This window comes from Salvia splendens, chromosome 20 (assembly GCF_004379255.2).
Source record: "Salvia splendens isolate huo1 chromosome 20, SspV2, whole genome shotgun sequence".
Classification (NCBI taxonomy): domain Eukaryota; kingdom Viridiplantae; phylum Streptophyta; class Magnoliopsida; order Lamiales; family Lamiaceae; genus Salvia; species Salvia splendens.
In genome coordinates this window covers 15,650,623-15,661,457 of record NC_056051.1, presented here as the reverse complement: position 1 = coordinate 15,661,457, position 10,835 = coordinate 15,650,623, and the positions used below count along the sequence as shown (strand labels likewise).

The 10,835-nt window shown below is 35.8% G+C and overlaps 1 protein-coding gene across 2 annotated transcripts; it reads left to right on the top strand.

Annotated features, from left to right (window-relative positions):
• The first annotated feature begins 1,563 nt into the window (after nucleotides 1-1,563).
• LOC121780895 lies at nucleotides 1,564-8,492 on the top strand. 2 transcript variants are annotated; one of them, XM_042178550.1, is made up of 11 exons: nucleotides 1,564-1,874; nucleotides 2,081-2,127; nucleotides 2,822-2,972; nucleotides 3,109-3,198; nucleotides 3,265-3,373; nucleotides 3,497-3,601; nucleotides 3,737-3,865; nucleotides 4,944-4,993; nucleotides 5,230-5,327; nucleotides 5,473-5,757; nucleotides 7,561-8,492. In XM_042178550.1, exons 3-11 carry the CDS (start codon nucleotides 2,855-2,857, stop codon nucleotides 8,050-8,052), a joined length of 1,476 nt encoding a protein of 491 aa, XP_042034484.1. In that variant the 5' UTR covers nucleotides 1,564-1,874; nucleotides 2,081-2,127; nucleotides 2,822-2,854; the 3' UTR covers nucleotides 8,053-8,492. The 2 variants fall into 2 exon arrangements, with proteins under 2 accessions (XP_042034484.1, XP_042034483.1); XM_042178549.1 differs by having other exon boundaries at nucleotides 3,109-3,373.
• The last annotated feature ends 2,343 nt before the right edge of the window (nucleotides 8,493-10,835 follow it).

Sequence of the window (10,835 nt, the reverse complement as noted above, 5' to 3'; positions counted from 1 at the left end):
GAAAATGTTTATGATGTGATCTCGATGAAGTCTATGTAGGTTCAGTGATATATAATGGGAGAAGATGGAGTCATGGAATGTAACTATTCTTTATTTTTGTTTAGCTTTTAAAATTATTATGTGATTCTCGTCATCAATAGTGTACTCCCATAATCCTTCTATAGTAGATACGTATCTTTTCAGCACGAGATTTAAGAAAAAATATTTTAAATGAATTAGGTAAAATTAGAATAAAATAAAAAGGAAAAAGATGGAGAGATAAAAAAAGAATAAAGTAAAAGAGAGAAAAATAATTTTTGTTAAAAAAGAAAATGACTTATCTACGATATGACAATCCGAATAGGAAACTGACTCAGGTATATAGGAACGGGGGACTGCCAAATAGGAAGCGACATAGCTATATAGGAATGGGGGAGTGCTATAATGTATTAATGAATGTATTGCCCCTATCTAACCATATTATCAATTTTAGAGACGCGTGTGGTATATCAATAACTCCACATGCTTACCAAAATTCATAATTATTTTTATACTCCTAAGAGCATCCGCAATGGCACCCGTCGGGGCGGAATTCTCACCGGCGTGTGGGAATTCCGTCGCTGACATCCGCCATTGTGCATGCCCGCAACGGATACGGAATTCCCCCGAGGACGTCGCAGTTTCGCGGCGTTAAGCGGAATTCCGCAGGAAAGTCCGTCATTGCGTTGACTCCCGCGGAATTCCGCTTTATTTCATTTTTTTGGTACCATCTATATACTTTGCGCAACGTCAAGGGGCAGCGCGCAAGGATGTGGAGCGGGCATTTGGTGTGCTCCAGGCTCGATGGGCGGCAGTTAAGGGTCCATCACGACTGTGGTACGTTGACAGCATCGCCGACATCATGTACGCATGTATTATCATGCACAACATGATCGTCGAAGATGAAGGTCCAACACTGACCGATTGGGCCAATGATGATGCTGATGCTGCGGGTTCAAGCCATGGCGTGGCCACTAGCAATATACGCATGGGATACCCCATGACGAAGTCGATCGAGTCCGTGCATTTGTCGACACGCGCCAAAAACAAGCTCACGTTCGACTCCAGAACGATATTATTGAAGAAGTGTGGCAGCGTAGGGGTCGTCGTTGATGTAGTTTTTAATTATTGAAATGTATTTTTTTTTAATTTGGTGAAATGTATTTTTCTTTTTTTAATGAAAATTTTTCCCTATTTGTGTCGAAATTTTAATTACGTAAATTGTTTACTTCCGGAAATTGTTTAATTTGTGAATTTGTGAATTTTTTTATTGTGGGAATTCCGCGGGGAATTCCGCCGTTGTGCAGTGGGAATTTCGTATGACGTGGCAGTGCAGTGGAAAGTCCTTATGACGTGGCAGGAGGTGTTTTTGGGAATTCCGCGGGGAATTTCGCTGGGAATTTCGCGCGACGGCGGATGCCCTAATAAGCTTTAATTTATTTATTAAAAAAAGGAGCCTAAATCTTAGTGGACCGAAAAATGCAATGAATGTTTAGAGCTAGAAACGTTGCATTAAAAGCAAGCAAGCAATCTTAGTAAGTCCCGCTTTTCATGGAGGCTCCAATTTATGACCTTACGCTACTGACTTCGCAAACACTCATCTCTATCCAGACGCGTGTAACCCAATGTAATTAATTATGCTTCAAATTCCCCATTTCCATTTTTCCTTTTCTCTCTCTCTTTTCCCCTTTTACAGTTACTGCAACAACATTGCTTCTGGAAAAAAAAAGTTCCTTCTTTTTGGTGCGCCAATTGATTCAATTTTCGGAGGCCTTTTTGGAACCAATCCGTTTATTTTCTGGATTCGGATTGGAATCATCAAATGCGGCGTTGGTGGGGCCAACCCATCGTGACAGGTTTTCATCAATTTTCTCTTCAAAATAGATAATGTATTCTGTTTTTCCCCTTATTAAATGTGGATTCTTCTTTATCATTTCATGAATAAAGTTGTATTCTTTATTGGAATTGGGGATGCCTTCTTTACTGCAATTCTCTCTCTCACACACACACATTTGTGTATATAAATTATGTGGTGAAAAAGCTTGTGTTCTTGGCGTTGCAGATTTGGGAATAACCGCCCGTTTTAACTGCATTTTCCAGCAGCTTCAAGTAAGTTTTGTCGCACAATTGCTGATTCGATGAAATGTGGGATCTGAAATAATTGAACAGTTATTGCGTATTTGCGATCTGAATATCTGTAGGGCAACCATGATCTTTAATTCTCTTTGATTAATTAAGTCTAGACTTTGATGTTATTGAGCAATTGATCTTTTGAAATTGAGTAAAATATTCATTTTCAGCTACTCCTATGCATTTTTTTGCCATTGAATGAGTATATTTGATGATGTTGAAGATATTATTTAGATTTAAGTTGGCTTCTGTAGCTAAGAATAGTCAATAAGAAAAGACAATTGTGACTTGTCCTTTATTGTCAATTGTAATTGATCCATATTATTAATCGGATTGACTGATTGAGGAGAGTGTGGAATTGGGTAGTTAAACATGCATTGTCGATTAGGAAACTACCTGGTTTTGAGGAAATGTCAATAGGTGTTTATAGATCTTTGGCTGTCTCCAGTCCATGAATAGTACAGTATCATACTACAAACTTTGCATTATGGTGTGAAAAAATTTATAAGTTCCTGTCCGAATCATATATAGTCAAAGAGTAGGTTCTATTTACACCTCTAATAGTACTTTTGAAATGAAAAAGAAAATGAAAAAAGTTACAAGATGTTGGAAGACCCACAAGCTGTTAAATGTAAGGTGTGCTTGTACTGTCTAATATGCGACTTATTTGCAGGGCCTATCCTAGTCTTTGAGAACTTGCGGGACCATGGCAAACCAAATTCTCTCAGAAATTTGTTGTTATTACTGTACGGAAATGGATGACATTTTTTCTCGCCTCTTAAGCTTAACTTCCTGTATAACATGCCGAGTGATTGAATTTATTGGTAAGTTGTATTTAGCATTATAATTTTTTGCTCATAGTTGCTAGCCTTGTCAACATCGCAATTACATGCAGATTTGTCTGATTTCTCACTTCATTCTCAGTTCAACATGGTGTTTCTTCTAACTCTGTACTTGCAGAAGATCTTGTGTTGAGGGATGTGATTCGATTGTTAAAAGATTCAGAGATTAATTCTTCTTGCAAACAACCAAAAATTGGAACCTGCACTGGTAAACAAAATTTGGCTCTTGAATATGCATCTTCATCAAGAGATTGTAACTGCAGTACAAGCTTAGGCTTTCTTGACAGAGATGGCATTTATCTGGAGGATCTATCATTCATCAATTCAGGATCAGAAATTTTAATAGAAATTACTCTAGGGGGTGTCCACTTCGTTTTTAAAGGGTAAAGCTACTGCTACAATGCTTTCTTTATTGAGTCCTTAGTGAATGACATTGCTCACACCCAGTACATGACAGAGTTGGTTCTAAGTCTGATCATGAGATTGTTTAACATTTCTGTTTGTAGGTTGACGCTCCTTATCTCTTTCTTTGAATTTGCTTGGAGATCAGCAATAGAAACATGGAGGTGTATAGGTTATCATAAGGGATGTGTTCATGCTCGTCTGCAGAGGTGAAAGGAAATTATTTTTTGTTTGTTTTGAAAAATACTTCTTCAATTATAGCTGTAGGGAAGTATTCCCTTTAATTGTTGTAGTTGTATTTGATCTTTTGGGCTGTTTGTGACCTTCATTCTGCGATTTTCCAGTATTGTATCTCGAGTTCTGAGAACTTTGAATGGGTCTTCAGATGACATTGGGTGGTTACAAGAATCTCCTGAAATGGCTCCAGTTGAGGATGGATCAGCTAGATTCCTAGAGCTGTTACAAGAAACTAGGTACCACATTATGAAGTTCAAAATAATTTTACCTTGGTGTGGTTTGATTTTTAATTAATACAATTAAAATGCCACTGCGTTGTCACTTAAGTTCGAAAGCAGGAATATAATTAGTCTTACCCATTTGGAGTAATTTGAAAATATATGTTCTGACTTCTGTGATAATTTGTTTCTCTGCCAAATCCCATGTCCTTGTACCGCTTGATTACTTAAAATTGCTCCTTAAAGATTCCATTGCTGGGTTTTTATGATATTTAATGTGTTTCATGTCAAGTTCGACAAATACCATGTAGCCGTATAGAAGATATACATTGCAAGAGACGTGGTCATGGTAACTAATTATTAAGGAGTAAAACATGATGTTTTAAACATCTTTTTTCAACCAAAACCGAAGCAGTTAGTACCTTTCATAATTACCAAATTTGAAAGATTAAAATTGTCCGAATAATTAGAGTTTTCTAATAAATTAGACAAGGCTGATGAATTGTTGACTGTCTTTCTCCAGAATAGATATGAGTATTGCTGTAGCAAACTGTTTCATTGTATGACTTCTTTTATTTCTACTAGTTTAGAATCTCATTTTCACCCTATTTATTTATTACTATAATATGAAATTTTGAAGAGTCGAGTCATTAGATTGAGGCCAATGCTGCATTTGTTTTAGATGCTCTGTATAAGGTATTGCTGAAGCTCTATTGGTAGTGAACATCGATAAGAGTTGTATCTTATTTATGAATATTTCTGGTCAGTAGCATCACTACACCAGTTGATACCACACTGTTGTTGATGCAATATAGGCCCTATTGATGGTTGACCAATTTTGTTTTGAAATGATGAGGCACTTAAGGCAATATGTAAACACAAGTAAGCGTGAGCCATCTTCCTAATTAGTATTCACTTCTAATAAAGTCAAATCTCCATTCTTAATATAACCTTCCTTTGAATAAAATAAAGAGGTCAGTGCATCATGTCATTTTAATTTTCAATCTATTGATGGTTTATGAGAGTTTGTCCTTGTATTTTCAACTTGGCAGAGCTACAACCAGATCACATGTATCTGTGTATGTATTGTTGTCAGGAATGGGGTGCACAAACTGCCGGATTCTTTTGTCTACCTGCTGATTCCAGGTTTAACAAATTATGGTTTCTTGAAGACCTTTTTTCTATTTATTATACTTTAGGGTGCTTGGTATAGAGGATTGATACCCCCAATTCAATGGGGTTTTAAAAACCTACCCATTCTCTTGTCCTACCACTATCTACCTTTATCCAATTCCTTTCAAATCACCAAGCACCCTCACCAATAGGTTAATATATGTCGTGGTCCGATTTGTTCAACATTTGAATTTTGTGAAATGAGTCAGGACTTTTCAGCAATCATGGTCCCTTGTATTTTGTCAGCACCAAGAGGTTTTTCTCAAAGATGGGTCTTGCTTGCCATATTGCTAAAATTCACAGTGAGGTAATGCAGCTTTTTATTTACTTTTCTTGTTTGCTTTATTTCAGAACTTGTAACTGATTTTTTAGTGGCCGAACTATTAAATTTGTAATCTCATTATTTAATACATGACAACTTTTTTATATTTGTTTTTAATACCCTAACTTAGGCATCAGTGGAGCACAATGCTTGGGAATTGAAGCAATACATAGAGGAGTTATACTGGGGATCTGGTAAACGTGTGATGTTGCTTGGCCACAGCAAGGGCGGAGTTGATGCTGCCGCTGCCTTGTCTATTTATTCACAAGAGTTGAGAGATAAAGTGGCAGGATTGGCACTTGTACAGAGTCCCTATGGGGGAACACCCATAGCTTCTGATATTCTTCGTGAAGGTCAGGTTGCTGACAAGGAAACTCGGAGGATCATGGAGTTTCTGATTTGCAAACTGATTAAGGTGACACTCTCTTTCTTATGTAAAAATGTCAACGTTCATGTGTTGGAGACCTAATACTTATGCAATATGAACTGGTGGCACTGAGAGATTGTCTGTTTGCATTGGCTACTCCAATTATGGCGGACTCACTCATTGGTATATTGAATTATGCATTCTGTTATGCTACACAATAACTTGAAAACCCCAAAAATATAGAGCATTTATTAAATCAAAATATACTTACTACAATATACTTTAGACAAATCAAATTACATACTGTATCATTTTACTCTAGATGATTTCCATACTCTAGAATGGTTTCATTGTCTTGAATGGTTTCATGAATGACTATTACTTGAGAAAGCCTTGAAGATTGCTGAAATGTAGGCATAATTAAAATGACTACTTTGTAGTGCTTTTACATTCCTTGATATGAATTTTCTCATGTGCTGAATTTTGTATTCTGGTCTATCCTTGATTCTGTACAAGAAAATAAACTGGGGAGAGGAAAGAATCACGAGTTGATTCATGTCTATAATTAACCAGCATGTGTCATTCTTAAAGCCTGTTAGATATATGTTCCTCTTATAACTACTTGAGTGATAGATGATGTTTATTGTTAATTGTTATTTTGTGACATGACCTTCTTGAACTATAATCTGTAGCATTTCAATTTGTAATGTGGTGTGATAAAGATTAAAGAATGGGTTTACCAAAAAAGGCCGAAGGCAGTTTCTCAATACTGGAGAACATGTCTAGGATTTTCCCTTTGATCATAACAGTGCAAATAGCACTTAGCACTTAGGCCGAATGTTTTGCTTCGTTGCATTGTAATTTTTATACTTGATTATTATTAAACATTCTTCATTTTTACCTGTTCTTTTGGTCTTCTTGTTCTCTTTACCTTCCACATAGTGCTGGTTCATGATGTCTCGCATTCTTCAAAACACTAATAGCAAACGTATAATATATTAAACTCAATTTCATACTCCTTTATCAAAATTTTGAGATAAAGATTGAAAATTTGTGTCTATGACTCTATGTACAATGTACGTATGTTTTCATCAAGGAGAAGGAAAAAAGAAGGAAGTGAAGGGACAATTAATCTTATCATATTTTGGTATTCTCTCAGATTGCAAAAGCCTTTTACGAACATTTAAAAATAGAGTCTGCTTTTAATCACTAAAAATAATAATAATTTTTTAGAGAAGGGTAATATATTCGTCAAAGCATGTGATGGATTTTTCATTCTATAGTTTGCATTTTTTTTAATTGATTTATTTTTGTGTGTATTTCTTCATTTGAATGGTTCACAGTTTGGTTGGAGCAAACTTGTGCTTTTTATGAAAACTGCCTTTTTTTTGAACAAAGAATATTTTTGGTCTCCTTCCGTGAATGTGTAGAAGTCATTTTAATCTAGCTGTTAATATGCTCTCTTATGCTACTTGTTTCTCTCATATATTTGAGTGAGCTTCAAAATCTTGGAGATTGTTTGAAATGGAAGAGATAGTACCTCCAATATCAAACTAGCCTTGGCTGATGTTTTTTTGTTTTTAAGTGTAAATATCATTGCATGCCAACTGTATAATCCAGATAAGCTGCTCTAGCTGCTTTGTTTATACATTTCAGAATTTACTAGCAGATTATCTGCTTCTGTAGTTTGCAGGTGTTTGATAACTTAGATTGTGCATTTTGCAGTATATAATTGTATTGTGTGATAATTGTCTGTGAAGTTTCAGATGTAATTTTATGGGCCTGTTTTCTGTATCCTTGGTTTTCAAGATCAATGTAACTGAATATGGTTATGGTTATTCTTTTGTCAAGGGTGATATAAGAGCACTTGAGGATCTCACCTATGAGAAGCGAAAGGAATTTATCCGTAAACACAAGCTTCCTGATAATATTCCTCTCATCTCGTTCCACTCCGAAGCAAGTGTGGGACCCGGTGTGCTTGCCACCATGTCACACATTGCACATGCGGAACTCCCCTGGCTACCTCGAATTTTAAATGAGGATGCAGACGATGATGCCATCTTTGCAGCACGGAAGGTGCCCGTAATAGTCCCAGTTTCCGCTGCCATGGCTATTACGGCACTCCACCTACGACTAAGATACGGAGAGAAGAGCGATGGCCTCGTGACATGTCGCGATGCTGAAGTCCCTGGCTCTGTTGTGGTCAAGCCCGATAAGAAACTCGACCATTCCTGGATGGTGTACTCTTCATGGAAGAAAGAGCCCACAGAGCCCGATGCTTGCGAAATGTGTGAAGCTTTATTGACTATGCTCGTTGAGCTCGGGAAAAGAGCTTCGAAATGAAGGTGCATTCCTTCTCATTTTCACCCTTGTGTGTTGTTTTCTTGTTAAGTGACTACTAGAAAAGTTGCACATGACAAAATGTCAAGGTGACTGGTGATCTCCAAAGCTCTGCAGTAGCTAGGCTGCATTTAAATTGTTTTCGCACTTTGGAAATCGTGTTGTTGAGTACGAACGAGGACAAGGTAGTCACGAATGTTTACTTTTACACACTGATGTAATACTATATATCGGAGTTGCAGTTTTTCAACGTATTTCAGTTAGTAAGACGTTTTTCTTTGAAACGATAGGTTAGGACTTCAAGGTGTATATTTAAATCAGTAAGTTGCAGTTTTATTGTATCTCCGTTGGTAAAACGTTTTTCTTCCAAAAATAGGTTGGCAGTTAGAGTTTTCTCAGTTGTAACTCTAAAACAAATTAGATAATGTTACAAGTTTCAACTATTTTAACATTTCTCAAATTGAAAACCACAAGGTTATGCTATCTGCTATGGATTTATAGGGTAAGTATTTTAACATTGGTTAGGTTTGGAAGGCTCTTATGAGAAAAAGGAAAATCGTGTTATGATATCATAGTTGTTGATTTCATTCTTATAAAAAAAAATAAAGTTTCCCTTCTAAGGTTAGATTTTGATCAATCTAATCATTGGTTGCTAGATTTGATGTGACTCTGAAAGTTTGGATTAATTTCGTAAATGGTTTGTACTGAACTGGCTATTAAATTTTAATGTCTAAAATTTATGTTTTATATCAAGATTACTTTCATAAATAGTCATTAAAATATTATCACAGTTTGATTTGTTTCGAAAGGAGCACTAAATTTTTATTTATTTCTTATGTTAATTTTATAAATAATTATCAAATTATGGTATGTGTATTAAATTAGTTACTAAAGTTTGATTTGCTTCAAAATGAAGAGTACTAAACTTTACATTTTTATGATTTTAATTTAATTCAATTCAACTAAAATTATTTCACATATAGATTTGGGGGTAAATTTGAAGCTGCTTAATAGTAATTGTAATAGTTTATGGGTTTATATTATGTGGAGAATCCAAATTCTTAAGAGAATCAATGAAAGTCAATAATTTTAGGACATCAAATATGCCCAATAACTCACCTCCCAAATTAGTTCCTAAACCCAAATGAGTTCCTAAACCCTGAACCATTTCCCATAAACCTTAAACCCTAAAAAAACTATAAACCCTAAACCCAAACCATAACCATTAGCTTTGTGTATGTTTGTGTCATGGCGAAATTTTTTAGCCATACATTTAACGTTAATATCTTACGATTCAATTTAGTTTGACACGACATGATAACGACCTGAACATGATATTACGCGGTAAAATATGATACTCTCTTTGTCCCATAAAAATATGTGCACTTTTCATTTCGTACGTCCCACAAAAATATGTGCAGTCCACAAAAATATGTGCAGTCTCACTATCCACTAACATCACTTTAACTATCATTCTCCTTATCTCTACTTTACCATATCATTCTCATCCTCTCTCTTACTTTATCAATTTTATACTCATATTTTTATGAGATGGAGGGAGTATTAAACAATTAAAACATGTTATAATATGATTAAAGCTTTATCATGATTTCAAATAATTGTTTAGTTAGTTAGTTCAGATGTTTTAGTGCTTCATGTGTAAAATAGTAGTAGTACTAATTTATTGAATATCAAATTTTATTCATTTGTTATTTTTAATTTTCATTTATTTGTTTATTTTAAATCAAGCTTAATTGCCTTAGTTCTATAAATACATTTTATCACTCAATTTATAAATCACTCCGCAACACTCTCTTCACAACTTACATCCTACTCCAACTCACAGTGATTTGGTAGTTCTATGTTCTTCTTTCCATGCTTACAAAATCAGTAGACTAACTATTTAATCTCTGTTTCTACGAAGCGAGATAACATGTGTTTTTAAGCTAGCGTGAGTATTGACTTGTTTAATCTAATTTGGAAAACTGCCTTAAAAGTCATGAACTTTTCAAAATTCCCGATTTTTCCCATGAATTACAAATGTAGCATACAAAGTAATTTGAGCGCATAATTGAAGTCAAAAATGGCGAACAGATGATGGTGGGTTCTTGAACGATGACAACCATCACCTCCTTCTTTATCCGCGGCCACAAATCCGGCATCGGCTTGGTATCAACATTGGATAGAGTGAAGCGAGAGAATTTAAGGTAATTGTCAAAGATGAGGTTGTCGTCGAATTAAGGGGATGGCGTTGGGGCTCCGGAAGAGTGGAAGAAGGTTTTGAAGCTCCTCCACTGCGAGCTAGCGGTGCTTTGCCCTTCACCGATTTCTTGGAATTGTCGATTCCCGAGTCCCGACGTGGCCAGAAACAAAGAGATGACGACGGTGGATTTTAAGATCTGATGATGTTGCAGAAGGCGTTGGTAGTGTTGTAGAAGTAGGTCTGGGTGTTGGGTGTGGAGACGGCCATTGTTGTTGTTGTAGATGTGAGAAAATTTGATGGTTTTTTTTGATGAAATTGGTGTTAGATGTAGTTAAATCTGTCAAAATTTTTGAAATCGGTTGTGTAGATTGCGTTTCATGACTTATATGATGAGTGGTCGAGGATCTTGCGTTCCATGACTTTGTATGCTACATTTGTAGTTCATGGGAAAAATCAGAATTTTTGAAAAGTTCATGACTTTTAAGGTAGTTTTCCCTATATCGGTCAAAGCCACGTCTGCATAATTTTATCGGAAAATATCATGGTCGGGTCGGATAGGAAATCTGCACAGTCCGAATTAGTT